This window comes from Pelodiscus sinensis, chromosome 7 (genome assembly GCF_052426305.1).
Source record: "Pelodiscus sinensis isolate ZL-2025 chromosome 7, ASM5242630v1, whole genome shotgun sequence".
NCBI classification, from domain to species: Eukaryota; Metazoa; Chordata; order Testudines; family Trionychidae; genus Pelodiscus; species Pelodiscus sinensis.
Genome location: NC_143058.1, coordinates 3,268,256 through 3,290,887, shown reverse-complemented (window position 1 = coordinate 3,290,887; position 22,632 = coordinate 3,268,256). Strand labels below are relative to the sequence as shown.

General features: G+C 57.3%; 1 protein-coding gene across 12 annotated transcripts in view; it reads right to left on the bottom strand.

Annotated features, from left to right (window-relative positions):
- Positions 1–12,175: 12,175 nt before the first annotated feature.
- The window catches only part of TNS1 (tensin 1), a 251,173-nt gene continuing 240,716 nt past the window's right edge, over positions 12,176–22,632 (bottom strand). For all 12 annotated transcript variants that reach the window (XM_075932996.2, XM_089779632.1, XM_089779629.1 and 9 more), the window contains 2 exons: positions 22,013–22,045; positions 12,176–19,666 (listed from right to left, as the gene is read on the bottom strand). In XM_075932996.2, the coding sequence (XP_075789111.2) occupies positions 19,522–19,666; positions 22,013–22,045 (178 nt within the window). In that variant the 3' untranslated portion in view covers positions 12,176–19,521. The remainder of the gene's footprint in view (positions 19,667–22,012; positions 22,046–22,632) is intronic.

Below are 22,632 nucleotides of genomic sequence, written 5' to 3'. Positions count from 1 at the left end.
CCTAGCCTTCACAGCCTCCTCTGGCAAGGAGTTCCACAGGTTGACTACACGCTGTGTGAAGAACTTTCTTTTATTAGTTTTAAACCTGCTCCCCATTAATTTCAGTTGGTGTCCTCTAGTTCTTCTATTTAGGGAACTAATAAATAACTTTTCTTTATCCGTCCTCTCCACATCACTCATGATTTTGTTGGGGCTGGTCCTGCTTTGGGCAGGGGACTGGATTCGATGACTTGAGGTCTTTGCTGGCCCCAGGATTCTGTGATTCTAAGAGTGGCCAGCCTGGGTCAGAGCAAAGGTTCCTCCAGCCCAGTGTCCTGTCTGCCGACAGCGGCCAAAACCAAGTGCCCCAGAGGGAGTGAACGCAACAGGCAGCCATCGTGCACTACAAGGGCCTCCGTGGGGAACAGCTGTTAAACAAAGGGCTCTTCTGGGCAGCAGAGACAGACCTAACACAACCCCACGGCAGGAAGGCGAAGCTAAACCAGTCCAGACCGGAAACTGGGTGTCATTAACCCCGGCACAATTTCTCCGAGGCACCGTGGATTCTCCATCGCGGACCGTTTCGAAATCAAGACTGGCTGCTTTCCCCAGAGGGACAGTTCTCCGGACGCTGTGTTGCAGGACATCAGAGTATAGGATCACCCTGGTTCCTTCCGGGCTTGGAATCGCTGAACACGCCGGTGGCTCCCTGCCCCATGCCGAGCATTTCCTGGCAGTCAGGCCTCGGCCCATCTCAACCCCTTCTGTTCTGGACAAAGTCGGGTAGGTCAGCCCTTCGATAAAAAAGGAGCCGACGCAGAGCATGAGAAACAGCTTGGCTACGTCTACACTGGCAGCTTCTTGCACAAGAACTCTTCCAGAAGAGAGTGTCTACACTGGCATGAGCTTTTGCACAAGAGCATCCGTGCCAGTGTAGATGCTCTCTTGCGCAAGAAAGCTCCGATGGCCATTTTAACCATCGGGCTTTCTTGTGCAAGAAATTTGTGTTGCCTGTCTACACTGGCCTCTTGCGCAAGAACAGTTGTGCAAAAAGGGCTTCTTCCTTAACAAGAGCATCATAGTTCTTGTGCAAGAAGCCCTGATTTTATACAGTAGAACGTCCGCTTACTTGTGCAAGAACACGGGGCCAGTGTAGACAGGCAGTACGTTTTTGCACAAGAGTGGCCGTTTTGGCGCGAGATCGCGCCAGTGTAGACACAGCCCTTGTGATTGTAGCTTCGCTTGAAGCTGCTGCACAATCTTCTTTTATTCCGTATCAAGGGCAGGCCCTATGATTCTACCCTGGGGCAGAGGGTTGATTCAGTATCTGCAATCACACGTCGTACACGCTGCCCGCGGCAGATTGTTTGGCTTTGGGAGCAAACAGTCCCCACATTTACAAAGTCTGCAGAAAGGCTCCCAGAGGGTCAACTTGCCCCATCACATTGACAGAAACCAGGAACCAGCTAGCAATTTCCTTAATCGGCTTTAATTTCCACTAATTAAATAAGCCCCCAACCTAATAAGCATTTGAGCTGTTCTTCAGTCAGCAGGTGCAACTGTAAGCCTTGGCGAGGCAGTAAAGCTGATGGTAAGTTTGTAAGAACCTCCCCTAAGGATAAATATTGCTGCGGCTAGATGCAGGTCCCTGCGTGTGTTTAGAGGGTTATCCCTCTATGTCCCAAAGCAGGCCGAGCCATCGGTACAGCCCCTAGATGAAACCGGAGCGCAATGCAAGCTAGGCGCTTTCCGAGAGAGAACAAGCAAAGCCCAGCACGTGAAAAGCGAGTGACGGGTGAGGGAAAACACACCCCAGAAACAGAGACTTGTCGTGAGACAACGGGGTGGCTGGGTGGTTTGAGGCGGCAGGGCAGGCCGGCTCCCCAGGGTGCAGGAAGGAATTTCAGGAAAGGCACGCCTGCCGGCGAGAAAAGCTCACCCCCATTTGGGCGCATGAGCTGGGAGGAGAGGGGCGTTTGCTTTCTTCGTCGTGTTCTCCTACAGCCTTCTGGAGAGGGGTATTGGGCGGGGGAGAGGAAAGAACTGCTCAGCCAGACACCGGCTTGTCGGGCGCCTCTGGCAGAGACAAGCCAGACCCCGCTGTAATGAATATAAATGGGCGTTCAGTCATGCGGTCAATGGATCCAAGACAGACGGTCCTTTTCTCTTTCACTAGCTGGCCAGCCTGTTCTTCCTGGTGTCACCCCGAGGTGGCGTGGAACAATGAAGGGACCACGCTGGATTTAAGGATGCATCTAAACCCCTGCATCCCCAGCTTGCCTACCCTGCTGCTAGGCCCTTCCATCTCACGTGCCCTCCCAAAACCGGAACCTGTTTTTTAAGCAACCCTGGCACCTTTGCAAAGAAAACCCAGGAGGTTCTCTTAGAAGCTCATTCCTGACTCGGCTGCTGATCATGACACACAGCATGAGAAAGCCATACGGACATAAGCGCCACAAGGGACAGCGCTCTCTGCTGCCCTCTAGTGACCGGCTAAGGAAATGCATGAATGGAGGCAGGCCTCATTTGCATTTCAGTTATGTGAAAGTTTGGGGCCTTTTAGTTCAAATACAGTGAAGTTTTGAGCTTGGACGCAGTCAAATGCTATTATCCATGTTCAGAAATGAAAGGGAAGGAGAGCTGCACCACCTGCACCTGAGGTGAGAAGTCACCCTGACCCGGACCATGGTTTCGTAGAGTTGGGACAGAGTGCAGCAGTTCCTAGGAAAGAATTGGAGGTAAGTTTGATTTTTGGAAGTTGTGTGTTTAGTAGTAAGGAATCTTTTGAAAGAGTTTGAGTTCATAGATATTTCTCTATTTTTCTACTGAAGGTACATCTAGACTATGAGCTGTCTACACTGGCCCTTTTGAGCAAAAGTTTTGTGCAAAAGGACTTTTGCCTGAACGGGAGCAGCATAGTATTTCCACAAGAACACTGACAATCTTACGTGAGATCGTCAGTGTTCTTGCGGAAATTCAAGCGGCCAGTGTAGACAGGTGGCAAGTTTTTCTGGAAAAGCGGCTGAACGCGAAAATGGCAATCGGGGTTTTTTTGCGCAAAAGCGTCCGTGCCAATCTAGACGCTCTGTTCCGAAAATGCTTTTAACGGAAAACTTTTCCGTTAAAAGCATTTCCGGAAAATCATGCCAGTTTAGACATAGCCACAGTGCGCGGGAGGGGTCCTGTACCTGCTCTCACCTGTTCCCATCTTCCTGCCCCCTCACGTACCCCCAGACACTGTGAACCGCCCCCCAACACCCGCTCGCGTTTCCTGCATCCCGGCGCATTGCCCACGGCAGGGCTCAGCCCCATCCCTGCCTGCCTGTCCGCCCCCCTACACACACACGATCACTGTCCCTAACCCCCAGGCTGACACCCCGCTCCCTTACAAACACCTCCCCCCCGGCAGGTCATCACGCACTCCGCTTCAGTGTGTACCCACCACCCTGCATCCCAGGCACCACTCAGCCGTTGCGTCCACTGAGCCGCTGCGTCCACCCTAACCCTAACCCTAACCCCAAGCTGTGAGGGGGGGCGGGGAGAGCGCAGCCACCTCCCCACCCACTAGGCATCACTGTCACCCCTCTCCGTGGGGATGAGCCCACGCCAGCCCTAGGCCCATCTCTGGCTTTCGCCAGCATGTAAGGCCGAAGGGTTTCCCCTCAGTTCTGCCCATCGCTTCAGCCCAGTTTCCCCCATTCCCCAGCCCCCACAGACCCTCCTCCCCCACCATGCTCCTGGCTCCCAGCTGCACCCCCTCCCCCCGTCCCAGCAAGCTGTGGTCTTTGCCAACGAGTCCATGTCCGGGGAGGGGTGACCCCCCCCAGGAAAGGCCGCCAGCGCCCCCGCAAGACACAGCTCCCCCATGTGTTTTTACAGCCACCTGTGTGCCTCTGACCCCCCCCTTTCCACCCCACACAGGTGTCTGCCCCCCCCCAGGGCCCATCCCATTCCCCACTCTGCCGCCTGACCCACGGCTCAGCCCCCACGCCCCTCTGCTCAGAGGCTGACCCTGAGGGCCTGGTCGCCCCTCCAGGCTGGGGGGGGGGGCTGACACCCATCTCCCCAAGCACAGCAAGCAAGCGTGCCCTGACCCCCCCCAGCCCCTTGTGGCGTGGAAGCGCCCCCTTGTGGTGACAGGGTGGGTCACAGCATCATAAGCTCCCGCTTTGTTGCCCTCCGCCCCAGGGGATTCCTGCCAAGCAGCTGGTGACGCCTGGAGCTGCCTCAGTTTCCCCGCCTCCCTCCAGCTGCCTGTGGCTCACGTGAAACGTCCTCAGGGCGTTGAGACAGCCCCAGGCGCTTTCCTCGCGGCCGCAGCGTCCCAGCCAGAGCCCAGCCCAGCCCTGCTGGCCCCTGGGGAGCCTGCAGCGCTGCCTGCACCGGGGCTGCCACCTGCTAATCACACAAAACCCAGCGGCCCTGCCCTGCCCCACCTTCCTGAGCCCCTGCCCCCTTGGCCAAGGCCCTGCCCCCTGTTCACGCCAGTCCCCCCTCCCGCCAGCACTCACTTTCACCAGCCTGTGGCAAGGAGTGTGGGGCTGAGAGGGGGTGAGCCCTTCAGCCAGGGGGGCTGGCTCCAGGGGTGAGGAACTTCGGTGCGGGGGGGGCTCAAGGCTGGGGGGTCTGGTGCAGATGGGGGCTTAGGGCTGGGGGAGGGGGAGGGGTTGGTGTGCAGAAGAGGGTCCAGGGGGGTTGGGTGCAGAAGGGGGCTTAAGGATGGGCAGGTGTTGGGGTGCAGGAGGGCTCAGGGCTGGGCGGGGGGTTGGGGTGCAGGAGGGCTCAGGGCTGGGCGGGGGTTGGGGTGCTGAGGGCTCAGGGATGGGCGGGGGTTTGGGGTGCAGGAGGGCTCAGGGCTGGGCGGAGGTTGGGGTGCAGGAGGGGCTCAGGGCTGGGCGGGGGGTTGGGGTGCAGGAGGGCTCAGGGCTGGGCGGGGGTTGGGGTGCTGAGGGCTCAGGGATGGGCGGGGGTTTGGGGTGCAGGAGGGCTCAGGCCTGGGCAGGGGGTTGTGGTGCTGAGGGCTCAGGGCTGGGTGGGGAGTTGGGGTGCAGGAGGGCTCAGGGCTGGGCGGGGATTGGGGTGCAGGAGGGCTCAGGGCTGGGCGGGGGCTGGGGTGAAGGAGGGCTCAGGGCTGGGCAGGGGTTGGGGTGCAGGGGTTGGGGTGCAGGAGGGCTCAGGGCTGGGCGGGGATTGGGGTGCAGGAGGGCTCAGGGCTGGGCAGGGGTTGGGGTGCAGGAGGGCTCAGGGCTGGGCGGGGGTGCAGGAGGGGTCAGGGCTCCGTGTCTGCCCTTGCTCCATGTGGCTGCCGGAAGTGGCGTGCACGTCTCTCTGCCTCCTAGCCAGGAGCTCTGCCCACTGCCCATGCCCAGAGGTGCCACCCCACAGCTCCCATTGGCTGCTGTTCCCAGCCAATGGGAGCTACGTGCTGGTGCTCAGGACAGGGGCAGCTCACATCACGACTGGGGCCGTCCCTGTGCTTAGGAGCCGTGTGTGTGGGGCGGGGGGGGGTGCAGTGGAGGGGTCTGGCAGCTCTGAGCAGGCCCTGCCCCAGTAGTGTCTCAAGTGGCTCCGTGTTCCTGGGAGCAGCCGGGTCCCTCAGACTTGCCAAGCAGCAGCCGCCCAGCGCGATGCGGGGCCCTTAGATGCTGCCATTACACGCCTGTGGCCGTGCCGTGCCGGCTGCTTCTGGCTCAGGGGCTGTTTCATTGCTGAGGACACTGCGCGGCCTCCCCTGCCTTGGCTAGTCCTACGGCCCTGGCCTGCCAGAGACGGTCTGGATGTGGCGGCTGCGTTCAGGCCCATCAGAAAGGCCTGGCCGTTGGGGCGCAAGTGGGAAAAGGCATTGCCCAACCTTGCTTAGTCTTGGTGCGCCCACGCCTTCCCTCAGGACACTGCCTTGCCGTGGCAGGGCCTCGCTGAGACCAAATAGCGCCACTACCCAGTGCCTAATTCTATCCTAAATTAGCAGGTTTAAAACAAACAAAAGGAAGTTTTTCTGCACTCAGTGGACACTCAACCTGTGGAACTCCTTGCTGGAGGATGTTGTGAAGACCAGGACTTTAACAGAGTTCAAAAAAGCACAAGATAAATTCCTGGAGGATAGGTCCCTCAGTGGCTATTAGCCAGGATGGGTAGGGATGGTGTTTGTCAGAAGGTGAGACTGGATGACAGGGGATGGTTCCCTGTTGTGTTCCCTCCCTCTGTGGCATCTGGCATTGGCCACCATTGGAAGACAGGACCCTGGGCTAGATGGACCTTTGGTCTGACCCACTATGGCCATTCGTGTGTGCTTATTTCCGTATGTAAGTCATTTGGCTCTCACCTGCCATGTTTCCATCCCTTCTGTGGCATGGAGGGGGTCCCCAAAACACCTCCCCCCACCCCATCCCGACCTCTGTCACTCCTGCCCGCCTCCTCAGACCCTGCCTCATGCAGCCTTCCTGCAAGCTGCACCATCGCGAGCCGGCCTTCTGGTGGGGTGAGCCAACCTTGACTCAGCCCAGGGCCTGCCCCAGCACGTGGCGACGCCGGGGAACTGTGTGTATTTACCCACCAGCAGACCCTGCGTATCCTCTTCTCTCCCGTGATAGTGTCGTGCTGGCCGGAGGTATTTTTAGCGCTCCCGGGGACGCTAAGTGCCTGGGCGCAGGAGCGCCGGCGCCAGGGGAGCAGACGGTGCGTTGGCTGACATTTATCTTATAATTAGCCTCGATCCACCATCTCCCTCAGCCATGCAGCACGCGGGCGGAAGCAGGGCCAGACGGCCCGGGGAGGAGGCAGCCGGCTGGCTGGGGGACCGCAGCTCTGTCGCCGTGGGGAGTGGAGCCGTGCGGAATGGCATTCGCCACGCAGGGAAGGGATCCGTGCAGGACGCTGCTAGCTACGGGCGACCCAATGCTCCGGCTGCGCTGTCCCCGGAACCGGGGAGCAATGCAACAGGGCCAACTCCTCAGAACCGGGGCTACTTACAGCCCAAGGGGGGGTCCCCCTCTATAAGGCTCCGAACCAGTCCCACCGAGCACGTCTGCTCAGCACGCTGGCAAGAAGTTACAGAAGCGAAACTCCTCAGACACCCCAGCGCTCCCTGTGCCCCCCCATCCCCTCCTCGCACAGGGGAGAGGTTAAAACCCATCCCCCACCTCCCCTCAGACACCCCAGTGCTCCCTGTGTCCCCCCCATCCCCTCCTCGCACAGGGGAGAGGTTAAAACCCATCCCCCACCTCCCCTCAGACACCCCAGTGCTCCCTGTGCCCCCCATCCCCTCCTCGCACAGGGGAGAGGTTAAAACCCATCCCCCACCTCCCCTCAGACACCCCAGTGCTCCCTGTGTCCCCCCATCCCCTCCTCACACAGGGGAGAGGTTATAACCCATCCCCCACCTCCCCTCAGGCACCCCAGTGCTCCCTGTGCCCCCCATCCCCTCCTCGCACAGGGGAGAGGTTATAACCCATCCCCCACCTCCCCTCAGGCACCCCAGTGCTCCCTGTGCCCCCCCATCCCCTCCTCACACAGGGGAGAGGTTAAAACCCATCCCCCACCTCCCCTCAGACACCCCAGTGCTCCCTGTGCCCCCCCATCCCCTCCTCGCACAGGGGAGAGGTTAAAACCCATCCCCCACCTTCCCTCAGGCACCCCAGCGCTCCCTGTGCCCCCCCCAGCCCCTCCCCGCACAGGGGAGAGGTTAAAACCCATCCCCCACCTCCCCTCAGGCACCCCAGCGCTCCCTGTGCCCCCCCATCCCCTCCTCACACAGGGGAGAGGTTAAAACCCATCCCCCACCTCCCCTCAGACACCCCAGTGCTCCCTGTGCCCCCCCATCCCCTCCTCACACAGGGGAGAGGTTAAAACCCATCCCCCACCTCCCCTCAGACACCCCAGTGCTCCCTGTGCCCCCCCATCCCCACCTCGCACAAGGGAGAGGTTATAACCCATCCCCCACCTCCCCTCAGGCACCCCAGCACTCCCTGTGCCCCCCCAGCCCCTCCCCGCACAGGGGAGAGGTTAAAACCCATCCCCCACCTCCCCTCAGGCACCCCAGTGCTCCCTGTGCCCCCCCATCCCCTCCTCACACAGGGGAGAGGTTAAAACCCATCCCCCACCTCCCCTCGGACATCCCAGTGCTCCCTGTGCCCCCCCAGCCCCTCCTCGCACAGGGGAGAGGTTAAAACCCATCCCCCACCTCCCCTCAGGCACCCCAGTGCTCCCTGTGCCCCCCCATCCCCACCTCGCACAAGGGAGAGGTTATAACCCATCCCCCACCTCCCCTCAGGCACCCCAGCGCTCCCTGTGCCCCCCCATCCCCTCCTCACACAGGGGAGAGGTTATGACCCATCCCCCACCTCCCCTCGGACACCCCAGTGCTCCCTGTGCCCCCCCATCCCCTCCTCACACAGGGGAGAGGTTATAACCCATCCCCCCACCTCCCCTCAGACACCCCAGTGCTCCCTGTGCCCCCCCATCCCCTCCTCACACAGGGGAGAGGTTATAACCCATCCCCCACCTCCCCTCAGACACCCCAGTGCTCCCTGTGCCCCCCCATCCCCTCCTCACACAGGGGAGAGGTGATAACCCATCCCCCACCTCCCCTCAGGCACCCCAGTGCTCCCTGTGCCCCCCAGCCCCCCCTTACACAGGGGAGAGGTTATAACCCATCCCCCACCTCCCCTCAGACACCCCAGTGCTCCCTGTGCCCCCCCAGCCCCTCCTCACACAGGGGAGAGGTGATAACCCATCCCCCACCTCCCCTCAGACACCCCAGTGCTCCCTGTGCCCCCCCATCCCCTCCTCACACAGGGGAGAGGTGATAACCCATCCCCCACCTCCCCTCAGGCACCCCAGTGCTCCCTGTGCCCCCCAGCCCCCCCTTACACAGGGGAGAGGTTATAACCCATCCCCCACCTCCCCTCAGATACCCCAGTGCTCCCTGTGCCCCCCAGCCCCTCTTAAACAGGGGAGAGGTTATAACCCATCCCCCACCTCCCCTCAGATACCCCAGTGCTCCCTGTGCCCCCCAGCTCCCCTCACACAGGGGAGAGGTTATAACCCATCTCACCAACTCTGTTCAGATTCTCCCAGTCCTGAAGGACCAGCCAGCATCCCAGGGCAATTTCTACCCCATATCTTACCCCAACGAGCACGCCCGGCCCGGCCGTTAGCATCGGCACTCTAAGGCTACGTCTAGACTGGCATGATTTTCCGGAAATGCTTTTAATGGAAAAGTTTTCCGTTAAAAGCATTTTCGGAACAGAGCGTCTAGAGTGGCACAGATATTTTTCCGCAAAAGCACTTTTGCTCCGTCGCACGGGGGGGGGTGAGCTTCCCACGGACAGAGGCTGCTCCGTTGCACGGGGGGGGGTGAGCTTCCCACGGACAGAGGCTGCTCCTTCGCACGGGGGGGTGAGCTTCCCACGGACAGAGGCTGCTCCGTCGCACGGGGGGGTGAGCTTCCCACGGACAGAGGCTGCTCCTTCGCACGGGGGGGTGAGCTTCCCACGGACAGAGGCTGCTCCGTCGCACGGGGGGGGGGTGAGCTTCCCACGGACAGAGGCTGCTCCTTCGCACGGGGGGGTGAGCTTCCCACGGACAGAGGCTGCTCCGTCGCACGGGGGGGGTGAGCGTCCCACGGACAGAGGCTGCTCCTTCGCACGGGGGGGTGAGCTTCCCACGGACAGAGGCTGCTCCGTCGCACGGGGGGGTGAGCGTCCCACGGACAGAGGCTGCTCCGTCGCACGGGGGGGGTGAGCGTCCCATGGACAGAGGCTGCTCCGTCGCACGGGGGGGGTGAGCGTCCCACGGACAGAGGCTGCTCCTTCACACGGGGGGGTGAGCGTCCCACGGACAAAGGCTGCTCCATCACACGGCGGGGGGGTGAGCTTCCCATGGACAGAGGCTGCTCCGTTGCACGGGAGGGGGGGTGAGCGTCCCACGGACAGAGGCTGCTCCGTCGCACGGGGGGGTGAGCGTCCCACGGACAGAGGCTGCTCCATCACACGGCGGGGGGGTGAGCGTCCCACGGACAGAGGCTGCTCCGTCGCACGGGGGGGTGAGCTTCCCACGGACAGAGGCTGCTCCGTCGCACGGGGGGGTGAGCGTCCCACGGACAGAGGCTGCTCCTTCGCACGGGGGGGGGTGAGCGTCCCACGGACAGAGGCTGCTCCGTCACACAGGGGGGGTGAGCGTCCCACGGACAGAGGCTGCTCCGTCGCACGGGGGGGGTGAGCATCCCACGGACAGAGGCTGCTCCGTCGCACGGGGGGGGGTGAGCGTCCCACGGACAGAGGCTGCTCCATCACACGGCGGGGGGGTGAGCTTCCCACAGACAGAGGCTGCTCCGTCGCACGGGGGGGTGAGCGTCCCACGGACAGAGGCTGCTCCTTCGCACGGGGGGGGTGAGCGTCCCACGGACAGAGGCTGCTCCGTCGCACGGGGGGGTGAGCGTCCCACGGACAGAGGCTGCTCCGTCGCACGGGGGGGTGAGCGTCCCACGGACAGAGGCTGCTCCGTCGCACGGGGGGGTGAGCGTCCCACGGACAGAGGCTGCTCCGTCGCACGGGGGGGTGAGCGTCCCACGGACAGAGGCTGCTCCTTCGCACGGGGGGGGGTGAGCGTCCCACGGACAGAGGCTGCTCCGTCGCACGGGGGGGGGTGAGCGTCCCACGGACAGAGGCTGCTCCATCACACGGCGGGGGGGTGAGCTTCCCACAGACAGAGGCTGCTCCGGCATCCCACGGAACAGCCTCTCTCCGTGGCAAACCTCAGCCCACCATAGACAGAGGCTGCTCTGTGGCAGCAGCCCCTGTCCGCAGGGGGGCCGGCCTGCCGTGTAACATCCCAGGAAGCTCTTCTCCGTGTTCTCAAGCGGGACTTTGGAGCACTGCCCCACCCTGCACCGTTTGCCTTGAGATCTAGCAGCTCTTAGGCAGGGGCTCACGGGGCTGCGACAGACCTTGTGCCAAGCGGGTTATCGTTATCGGAAGCGGCTAGTCCTTTCCCTTCACGTGTCCGTTCCAGTATAAGTTGTAGTTATTGTTAATGTGCTGGAAGAGTTTGAGTTGGGCTATAGGTTGCCTAATCTTCTAGAACTGGAAGGGACCTTGAAAGGTCATCGCGTCCAGCCCCCTGCCTTCACAGCAAGACCAAGTACCATCCCTGACAAGCGGGCTCTGTCTACACTGGCCACTTATTCCGGAAAATCAGCCGCTTTTCCGGAATAACTTGCCAGCTGTCTACACTGGCCCCTTGAATTTCCGGAAAAGCACTGACGATCTCATGTAAAATCGTCAGTGTTTTTCCGGAAAAACTATGCTGCTCCCGTTCGGGCAAAAGTCCTTTTCCGGAAAACTGTTCTGGAAAAGGGCCAGTGTAGACAGCAGAGATTTCTTTTCCGCCAAAAAGCCCCGATCAGAAAAATGACGATCGGGGCTTTTTTGCGGAAAAGCGCGTCTAGATTGGCCACGGATGCTTTTCCGGAAAAAGTGCTTTTCCGGAAAAGCATCCTGCCAATGTAGACGCGCTTTTTCCGAAAATGCTTATAACGGAAAAGTTTTCCGTTATAAGCATTTCTGAAAAAGGGTGCCAGTGTAGACGTAGACGTGGTGTCCTATTGTTGATTTTCTTGGGCCTATCTAGAAGTAGCTGGTTCTGGGTATTCATCTGGCCCTTTCAATCTGTTTTTTTACTTCTCCCAGTGGGTAATTGAATTTTACGAATGCTTGGAAGACATCTTGACGTTTTGGTCTCTGGAGCAGATGCGGTTGTATCTAAGGGCTTGTCTATAATGGTCATTCCATTTCACTTTCAGAATATGATCTGAAGAAGTGGGTCTGCCCCACAGAAGCTCATCACCTAATAAGCCATCTTGTTAGTTTTTAAAGTGCCACATGACTGCTTTTTTTGTTTTAGTAGTATTATGTTTACTTGCAATATATTATTTAGCCACTAGATGCCGCTGTGAGCTGCAGCGTTCCAGGCAGGGTGATGGCCCTGGTAAACAAAGCGAGACCATGCTGGAAGTCAAGCTATGGTTGACTGTTTGTTTCCATCTGCAGTTGTAGCCATTTTCTTTAAAAGACTTTGCCTGTGTAAGAGGGACGCTAGATCATGAATCACTGACCTTCCCGTACATCCACCCACGTGCAATCATCAAGCCCACGACACCAAGTTTCCACCAAGGAAGGGAGCAAACACAGTCACCATATAGATTTGCCTGTGCAAAAAGAACAGAGCATTTATTCCTGTACTCCTTTCGATTGCAAGATACAATTCCAGAGATCCAGCTATCAAGCTGGCATTCCAAGCAACAGTCTATTATACATCATCGAATCTCTTATCGCTTATAAAGCCATACAATGAACTGCAAAGAACTTTCTGTACATAGGCGGGGGGGGGGGGGAGGCAGTTGTAGTGCACATTCACACAAAGACAATGAAGAACACAGGTTGCCTTTCTGCAAGTGACAAAGTTATGGGCACAAAGATGAACAAGATGAAGCGTGTTTCCATCCACATAAATACACCGTAATGGGAAATTCTATTGTTCCTCTTTTGTGTGGCTGACATTTTTTTTTAAAAGGATGTGATGCCAACTGACACGATTTTAAACTGTCGGCTAACACTGATGAGCAACGACAATTGTAACGTTCCCCAAATCCACGACAATGGTAGCAACAGCAAATGAGACACAGAAACAACCCAAGTATCAGAGGGGGAGCCGTGTTAGTCTGGATCTGCAAAAGCGAGAAGGAGTCCTGTAGCACCTTATAGACTAACAGATGTATCGGAGCAGAAGCTTTCGTGGGCAAAGATCTACTTCGTCAGATGCATGCATCCGAGGAAGGGGTCTTTGCCCATGAAAGCTTATGCTCCAATACATCTGTTAGTCTATAAGGGTACGTCTAAACTACATGCCTCTGTCGGCAGAGGCATGTAGATTTGTTTGTTCAGCAAAGGTAAATGAAGCCACAATTTAAATGATAAATGATTTAAACGGTAAACCTCATTCCACGAGGAATAACGGGGCTGCCGACAAAGGGCTTTGATGTCGACAGGGGGAACGTCCAGACTAGCACGCGAGCCGACAAACAGCTGATCAGCTGTTTGTCGGCTCAGCGCGGCAGCCATGTAAATGTAAATGAAGCCGCGATCATTTAAATCGCAGCTTCATTTGTCTTTGCTGATCTGTCTTATCTACATGCCTCTGCCGACAGAGGCATGTAGTCTAGACACAGCCTAAGGTGCTACAGGACTCCTTCTCACTTTTGCAGAAACAACCCAACAAATTTGCAAAACAAAAATCATACCAGCCCGCTTTGCTGCATGATTTTCCTGTGGGTTTGATGGGCAGTTTTTTTGGTATCTCAATTCTTTATGAGATGGAGTGTTAAAAGAAAAAAACTCGGCACACCTGCCGTGCTGTTTAAAGAAAGCACTCAATGTGCTTTGCAAAACCTTAACCTCAAGGATTTTGGATCTGAACCAACAGATCCGGGGAGAGGGGAGAATTGCCTTTGATTTCAGAGAGAGCAAGATGAGCTGGTATCGGAGATGTTATGTCTGTACTGTAGATGGGAAAAATAAGGCAAGTCAAGTAAGTCACTCTAGTTCCCAGGATCCACATTTCTGAATTGGCTGTTCTCACTTGTAGTTTGGGGCAGCTCATTTCTACAGGGGGGTGTCATATATGGTCCCTCTATGTGGATTGGGGCGGGGCTTGCGTTATATTGATTTCTCTTGCTGTATGTGTGTCGTTCCTGTTTGCACTGCCAGATTCAGATGCAGGAAAGGAACCGAGTGGAAAGGCATTACCCAGGGAAGGGAAAATCTCTAACCTGGCTCCCAAAAGTTCTGTTACTTTGCTCAAGCCTCATTAAAACAGGCCCCGGGCCCCTCATAAGAAAGGGCTGTGCCAATGGGTTCTGGGCAACCCCACTAAAGTGCAGGGAGAAGAGCTTTTCTGTGGGCAGCGCCAATTCCAGGAAAGAGGCATGCATGCAAAGGCAGGAGGAGGACTCCTACATGGGAGAGACGGTTCTGTGTTTTCTAAAACTACTCAGACCCGGTTTGGTTCCAGGAAAGGATGCTGGCTCGACTAGATTCTGTTTTGATGTCAACTTCACCAGAGCGCCAGGTGAGATCCCAAGCCTAGATCTCCGGTTACTCGCGTCCGGTGTATTGATCAATGTAACAAAGGCCAATAACACCCCCCTGGACATAGGGCTAAAGTTGTCAGATGCTTGGGGAGGGGGGATTGGTTGGCTATCCCATTGATAAATACAGATCTAGGCAGTTTGGCTCCAATCCCACAAAGCTGCTTTCAGACCGAAGGATGACAATGCATTGTATTTGGAAGTCAAAGCTCGGAAGTCAACGGGCAGACGCCCATTCTATGTACCGGGTTTTAGAGCAAAACCCCAAATTCATTTCAATTTCCCTTTCTGGGGGCTGTGAGGAGGGAATGTAGCGAGCGGTAAGATACGGAGGGGACATGAACAGCAGTTTGTTTGGCACGCCACGGACACCAGCAATTACAACATGTTGCTTTGGCTCCGTGGTGATTTCACAAAAACGGGGCTTGAGAAGGGAAGGCAGCTCGACTGACCTGTTGTTGTCTTTCACTCAGTCTGCGGCTAAAGAAACCAGGATATCTTGTGTCAACTATTTTAAGAATCCCCGTCTCTACCGGGATATAGAGTTACATGAAATTAACATCAGCCGGCCGCTCCGGGAATCAGCATTTACTAATACACACAACAAAATCGACAGCAAAGAGCTTCTGGGGGAGGAGGGAGTAGAGGACATACAACAAAACTGGCAAAACAAAACCAGCTGGGAAAAGTGCATTTCCAAGGAAATCTTTGGCAAGAATATATGCAGTTCCCTGTGCGCGGCGTAGGTGTGCAGGTGTGTTGCGTGAGATATAACATCCGCTGCTGAAAAACAGCAGTGTGATCCCTAAGGCTGTGTCCAGACTCAGGGGTTTTTCCGAAAAAACTTCCCCTGCGTCCAGACTCAAGCCGCGTTCTTTCGAAATTAATTCGAAAGAACGCGGCTTTTCTTTCGATGGCGGTAAACCTCAATTTACGAGGAAGAACGCCTTCTTTCGAAAGTTCCTCTTTCGAAAGAAGGCGTTCTTCAATGTAAATAGGGCTTCTTCGAAAGAGAGCATCCAGACTCACTGGATGCTTTCTTTCGAAAAAGCAAGCCGCTTTTTCGAAATTTCTCCGTGCAGTCTAGACGCTCTCTTTCGAAAGAGGCTTGCAGTCTAGACATAGCCTATGAGACAGACGCATCAGCGTAGCTCTCAAATATGGCGACTGCCTTTTTAAACCACCAAGAATCTTCTTAGTCCCTTTAGGAAAGGAAAACATAAACATTGGCCAGTGAAGCCAGGTTTGCCTGCAGTAGCTTCACAGATACCAGCGAAACTATTCTCGTTTATGCAAACTGATGGTTTGGTTCGGGAAATCAGGGACAAGAGAAAAAGAGGTTAGTCATAAATTGCAACTTTTTAAAAAAAATAAAGGTCTTCTAAGCTGGAAAACGCCTGCCTATTTCACTTGCAGGATGCTTAGCTTTGTGTTAAAAATATCATCACTGGTGATTTTAGCGTTAGAGAGTCTGACAAGGTCTAAATGTTCTATCTTCAGTGAGTGTGTTAGCGACCGAGCCGCTGCTGGCCACAGCTGAAAAGCAAGTGCTCTGTGGTTATCAGCTATCTGCTGTGATTGTTTTCTATACGAGATTGCTGGATGCCTTAACAGGGGTTAGATGTTTGGGGAGAAATATGAATTTCCGACTCAAGCACCAATTCCCCGGGGCAGGACAGCAGATCAAAACAAAAATAATAAAATTCGTTTTAGCTGTGAGAAAAAGGAAGTCTGGAAAATAGAGACTTTCAAAAAAATATACCTTTATATATTTAAATATCTATAAACACAGTGTTTGTCTAATTGGTTATTGACAGGGTGAGGAGGTTACACTGAGGGGTTCCTCTTGCTTGAATTTTGTAGAAGGAGGGAATTTCTTTTAAACAACTTCAACTAAAAAGATCTCAGCGTCCTAGACGACGGGGTGGGTTGGAACAAGTGACCGTTCCCACCCCATCCCTGTACCAGTCTCCCAACACCTCCCTGACACACATCGGATCCTCACACGGTAAAGAACCTTTCGCACGTCCATACCGCTGCGGTCCCCACGCACACACACGCACACACACACGTCCGCGCCCGCCGCCAACCCCCGTGTCACTCGGCAACCGTCTGCAACTCACACGCCTCACATGCTCATTTGCTCCGGGCGCTAGCAAATTTCCACGTCCGACCAGGGAAGGGGGTGGGGTTGAGGGTGGGGGGCACTGGGGGGGGATCAGACACGTTGCACGAAGGGCAATCGTACGCTGCCCTCTCTTGGATTCACTAGGATAACCGAAATACACCGCGGTTGTCTGTTACACGCGACTGTTATATGCACAAGAGCTAATATGGCAGAGGGAGCTGTATATAATGGAGGAGATACGATATACATCAAGCAATATGGCAAAAAATAAATATTTTGTGTAAATTTAACCCTTTTTAAAAATTTGATTAGCTTACAGTATTTTTCAGTATATTTCATATATATATTATATATATCAGGACACGGCCTCTGAATGAGAGCGCAGAGCACTCTGGGGGAATCCGGGCCGGTGCCGTCTTTGAGCTGGATTTTAGTTCTGGGGTGGTTTTTGGTTTTCGGAACAGACAGCCGGTGTCACATAACCGTGCACTGAAATGTTGCCCCCGGAAAGGCCTTTCTCTCCTGGCGCCTGCTTGACCTAGTATGGCCGTTCTTATGTTCTTGATGCAGTAACCTGCTTGGATATGGGTGGAGATGTTAGGGGATGGGTGAGACCAAAGGTCCGTCTAGCCCAGGGTCCTGTCTGCCCACAGCGATCAATGCCAGGTGCCCCAGAGGGAGGGAACAGAACAGGGAATCATCAAGCAATCCCGCCCCTGTCGCCCATTCCCAGAGGCCAGGGACACCGTCCCCACCCATCCTGGCTAACAGCCATTGATGGACCTAACCTCCATCAATTTATCTAGCTCTTTTTTGAACCCTGGCATTCACAATGTCCTCTGGCGAGGAGATCCACAGGTCGACCGTGCGCTGCGTGAAGAAAAACTTCCATTGGTTTGTTTTAAACCTGCTGCCTGTTCATTTCATTGGGTGACCCCTAGTTCTTGTGCTATGGGAACAAGTAAATAACTTTTCCTTTTTCACTTTCCCCACACTAGTCATGATTGTATAGACCTCTAACCTAACCCCCCCTTAGACTCCTCTTTTCTAAGCTGAAAAGTCCCAGTCTCTTTAATCTCTCTTCATATGGCAGCCGTTCCAAACCCCTAATAATTTATCTTGCCCTTTTCTAAACTTTTTCCAATGCCAAGGGATCTTTTTTGAGATGAGGCTACCGCATCTGTATGCAGCATTCCAGATGTGGGCAGCCCATGGTTTTATACAGAGGCAATAAGATCGTCTCAGTCTTATTCTCTATCCCTTTTTAATAATTCCTAACATCCTGTTTTCTGTTTAGACTGCCACTGGCCACGGAGTGGCTGTTTCCAGAGAACTGTCCACAAGGACTCCAAGTTCTCTCTCTCAAGTGGCAAGAGCTAATTTAGTCCCCATCCTTTTGTACATTTTCCAAAAGCCCAGCAGGATCGGTTGGCCATGCAAGCGTTAGGGTAATCTATGGAGATCTGGATTTGGAACTCCAGTGGGTTGGGGGGCTGTTCTCAGGTCTAGCTTTAACTGAGCATTAGAGAAGGAAAAATTACACCCGTAAGCTTTACCACGCAGGAAGAGCGTGGCAGCCCATCCAAGCCTCTGCCCCCAGGACTGGCCAATATCCGAGGAAGGCCGAAAACCCACATCATTTTACCTGGCCAGCTACACAACCATTCCCCAGCAGGGAGGAAACATTTCAAGCTCCTAGATGTGTCCTCGGGCAGCTCCCAACTAGCTCACCTGAGCCACACAGAGCCCGATATTAACCACAGATCTCCCGACGGGGCTATTGTGGAGTCAGGGAGAGGAGCAGGAATGGTGTCCCTGGCCTCCGACTGTAGGGCCGGGAGTGAGCAACTGGGGAGGGGTCACTTTCTGATTCCCTGTTCTGTTCATTCACCCTGGGGCACCCGGCATTGGCCGCTGTCGGAGGAGAGGACCCTGGGCGGCCCTTCCTAGGCCTAGACCCTGGATCTGCGGGCGATGCGCTTCTCTTGACGCACCATCTTGCCTGCTACGGAAAGGCCCAAGCGGACAGATGGTGGACGGCTTGAGAACTGGGCCTAATCTAGCCACTGCACATTTGCATCGGCAGCCGGTCCGTCCTGCGACGGGTTAGCATTTCAGTGCAAGGTCTGGGGCCTGCCCCCGCGAGGCTGTTCCCAAGCGATGCTGCATTCACAGCGCCAAGGGCAGCGCGCCCGAGACGGCGGCTGTGACACCGCTCGGCGTTTGGAGCAGCGGAGAGGATCCGGCGGAGCCAAAGCCGGCCACGGACACAGGGTCTTTTCTCCACGGGGGCCTCAGAAGCGCCTGAGTTTTCTTTGTACTTATTCGCCCTTTTGCGCAAGCCAATGTCCCCGCCGCGAGCAAACCGCTTGGACGGCTTCCGAAGGAGCAGGGACCTGGCTCGACCCGCCCTGCTGCAGCTTCCAATGTGCTGGTTTTCCAGGGAACCGGTGGCAACCAGGGCAAAGTACTGGTCTTGCAGACCCCACTGGGGACGGCCCAGAGGCACGTCCTGGTGCGGACCACCCGGCTGTGGAAAGCAGGCTCCTGAGCGCAGCTAGGGAAGGGCAAGCTTCAATGCAACACTGTGTGTGTCTAAGAACTGCCGATGCCTCACCGTCACCCTGGACTAGGTGGAATCAGCACGGCTCACCTATGTGTCATAGGCCCTGTACTGCTAAGCACGCTTCCCCCATTAGCTCAAGTGGCCCAGGCCCTGCGCTTTTGGGGGCAGGATTGATTCCCCTGTGAACTAGCGCCTCTCTTAGCAAAGCATCTCCTCTTGATTTAAAAATGGCTCAGGATGGAGAGACTCCACCACAGCCCCTAGGGTCGGCTGTTCCAACGGGGAACTCCCGGGGAAGTCCTGCAGGCCTCTCTTTCGTTGGCGCCTTTCGCCACAGGGGTTCATTCCTACCGGTTATTTACACCACATTTACAAACAGAGTTGTCGGTTTTCAAACAGCAGGGCCACGAACGTTCCCGCTTGGACCTGGGGTGAATTCGCCACTGGAAACCGCCCCGCGGGGATGCTGATGCAAAAGCCCACTCCTCCGGCGCCTGGCCTTAGCGCGAGTCGCGGGCGGCCATCGCCTCCCGGAGGTTGGCTTTGTTACGCTGGGGTGGGGTGGGGTTTTTCTTCCACAATTCAGACCTTTTCCCCCCGAATTCACTTCCCTCTCCCACAAATGCACTTCCTTGCGCGCCTTCTCGGGTCAGCTCCAAGTCCTCCTCCAAAATCCAAGGGCCAGCAGCACCCATGTCCGGTGGCTCATCTCTTCTGGCCGGAGCCGAGCATGACCCTGGACACGAAATTGACGATGGCGGTGGCCGGCTGGTCCGGATCCAGCTCGGCGAAAAGGTGGCAAACGTTGTCTGTCGTGCTCCCCTGCTTCCTGGCCACAAAGCCAAATAGCCTGGGGGGGATCACAAAGAAAGAGCTGATGGGTACATGCGCCCTCAGGCCCCTCCCCCTTCCAGGGAGGCGTGCCCATCGACTCGAGGGGGCGGGGCTTCTGTAGCAACGTTTCCTCGCCATGCCCTTTCCGGCTGAGACATCCCCAGCCACCTACGGGAGAGAGGGCTCCACGCCCATTGGATCGAAGGGCCAACAGGCCCAGGACTAAAACCGTGTCCAGAAGGTCACCGACCTCGCCCCCCCCGGCACAATTCAGACTCAATTCTGTTCCAGAGGGGCCGGCCACATTGTCTGGGAAGTGGCTCACGCCATGGGAGGCGGGTGAAGGTAAGGCTGGGCAAAGCCCCGCCCCCAACCCCGCCCCTCCTGCCCAGGCCCCGCCCCCAGCACCACAGGGAGGGAGGAGAGTGTGGTCCCAGATCTGAATCTCCCACAAGCCCTGGATTCAGGCTTTAGGTCCGTGCCCTCGAGCTGCCCCCAGCGGGGCTGCATTGGCCGCCGGCCTGCCAGTGCCACTGCCTTCTCCATCCTCCCCTGCCCACTCCTCTCTCCCCAGCCCTTCTCCGTGGCAGCCAGGTGGTGACCAGGCCAGGCCAGATATCCAGGAGTGCCGAGTCGCTAGCGACCCCCCTTCCAGCCAAGGGTTCCTTCCCCTCCCCGGACGTCATTCCTACATGGCACTCAGCATCCCGTTAACACCTGGCCTGTGCCCACTGCCTGCCAGAGAGGCGGCGCTGGGAGCCGAGAAGGCAATGCCACACCGGATCCTAGCACGCACGGCTCGGCACGGCCCCTGGGCTTTTTCCCCTGTGAAACAGACCGCAAACTAATCCCGGCCAGATGCGCCAAAGGACAAGGGTATTTATTCCCCAGGGGACGCCTTGTTCCCCGGCGGCAGGGGTGGGCAGTAAGGCCGGGCCTGGTTCCCTCGGGTTTGTTGGCCACCGACGGGCGGGAGGGGCAGGGGGACTGTCCGGCCCCATTAAAATCTCCCTCCCCGCCGTCCAAACAAAGCGCCCTTTTTAATTAGCACGGAAGGGCCAGGTTATAAATACAGGCTAGGAGGGGAACAGCACGTCAGCCAGCTCCACGCCGGGCCATTTCTAATTAGAGAGCGAAGAATCCCGACAGCTGGGGATACTAATTAAAAGCCCTTCGCTAACACAACGACCAAAGTGAGCGGGGCCTGGGCTCACTGGAACGGGCACATCGGCGGAGAGGGGGAGAAGACAAGCTGGGTCTGCCCCGGTTGGCGTGGGGCCGGGAGGAGGCGAGGGGTCTACGTACAGCGGTGACCACGAGCCGCACTGCCTGGCCTGTTGGGGGGGGAGGCTGGCTAAGCCTGGGTGGGGTTCAGGGAAGGCACGTTTCCTACAATCACCAAACAGAGCCCTTCTCCTCCCCCCCGTGCATCTCCCCCAAAGGACACGTGCAGCCGGCCCCCGCGCCGGCCCCGTCCACAGGAATGGGCTCTCCCGGCAGCCTTTGGGTCGGTGGGGGGTTATTTCGGCCGCACGCTGCCGTGGGAAACGTTTCCCGGCCCCGACGGGCAGCCAGCGCTGCCACCACCCGACCCGGGGGCGCCCCGCGTGCCACTAACGGCACGGACCCTGCCCGCAGTACCGGCCCGCTCCAGAGGGGGCGCTGCTGCGTCAGCGCATCGGGGACAAGTTGGGCCGCCCGACAGCTGTTTCTCCCGGGGGTGCTTTTCGCAGGAGGCGGACACCTCCGAGCCGCAGAGAGCAAACCGTGACGTGGGCCCATAACACGCCCCGCGGGGACGCCTCATTTGTTTGGCGAAAGAGGCTCGGGGAAGCCTCGAAGCTGGTAGGGCTCAGCTGGTCCAGTTAGGGCTCAGCCGGTCCAGTTAGGGCTCAGCGGGTCCAGTTAGGGCTCAGCGGGTCCAGTTAGGGCTCAGCGGGTCCAGTTAGGGCTCAGCCGGTCCAGTTAGGGCTCAGCCGGTCCAGTTAGGGCTCAGCTGGTCCAGTTAGGGCTCAGCCGGTCCAGTTAGGGCTCAGCGGGTCCAGTTAGGGCTCAGCCGGTCCAGTTAGGGCTCAGCGGGTCCAGTTAGGGCTCAGCCGGTCCAGTTAGGGCTCAGCTGGTCCAGTTAGGGCTCAGCCGGTCCAGTTAGGGCTCAGCCAGTCCAGTTAGGGCTCAGCCGGTCCAGTTAGGGCTCAGCCAGTCCAGTTAGGGCTCAGCCGGTCCAGTTAGGGCTCAGCGGGTCCAGTTAGGGCTCAGCCGGTCCAGTTTGCCCCCCGGGAGCACTCGCTCCACGGGCGGCTTGCAGAGCCAGCTGGAAAGGCGAGCGCACCCGGACTGCGAACCGCAGCAAGGAGGCACTTACTTGGCAGGGCCTCCACCGTCTGATTTCGTCCATCTGCAGGGAGAAAAATAGCCCCATGGGATTACTGAGCCTCAGACCCTGCCCTTGTTTGCTGGCAGCATCTTTCTGGCCTAGCGCTAGCTGCAAAGTCCCTCTCAGGGCCTGACTCCACTCGGAAGGAGACCATGGGGGCGAGGGGACCTCTGAAAATAAGGTGAAAAGCCCAGACCCTAGTTAGGTGCCTAACTCCCCTAGCTGCAGTTAAAGTCGCTCTCCTCCATCGACGTTGTCGTGGAACTCGGCAGGAGCCTGTTTCTCCCAGCACCCGAACGCCTGCACCCAAGGGAGCCGCTCGGCAGCGTGGTGTTGTGCAGAGCCGGCCCTTTGGAGCAGCCGGCGCAGAGAGCGAAACGGGCGCCGTCTGACTCCGTTCCCCGGTGAAAACGGATCCCTGGCCCGGGAGTGACGGCCGGGTCGTGCTCGGCCGAGAGCATGCTGCCCGGGTTAGGCGCGTCTTCCTGGTTCTGGCAGTTGGGCCGTCCGTCGCCCGCCCGGGGTGGGAACGGGACGGAGGCCTGGCTCTGGGGTTTCCCACTGGCCAGCACAGATTCCCGGTGGGGAAGGAGGCGTCCTCGGTTTTA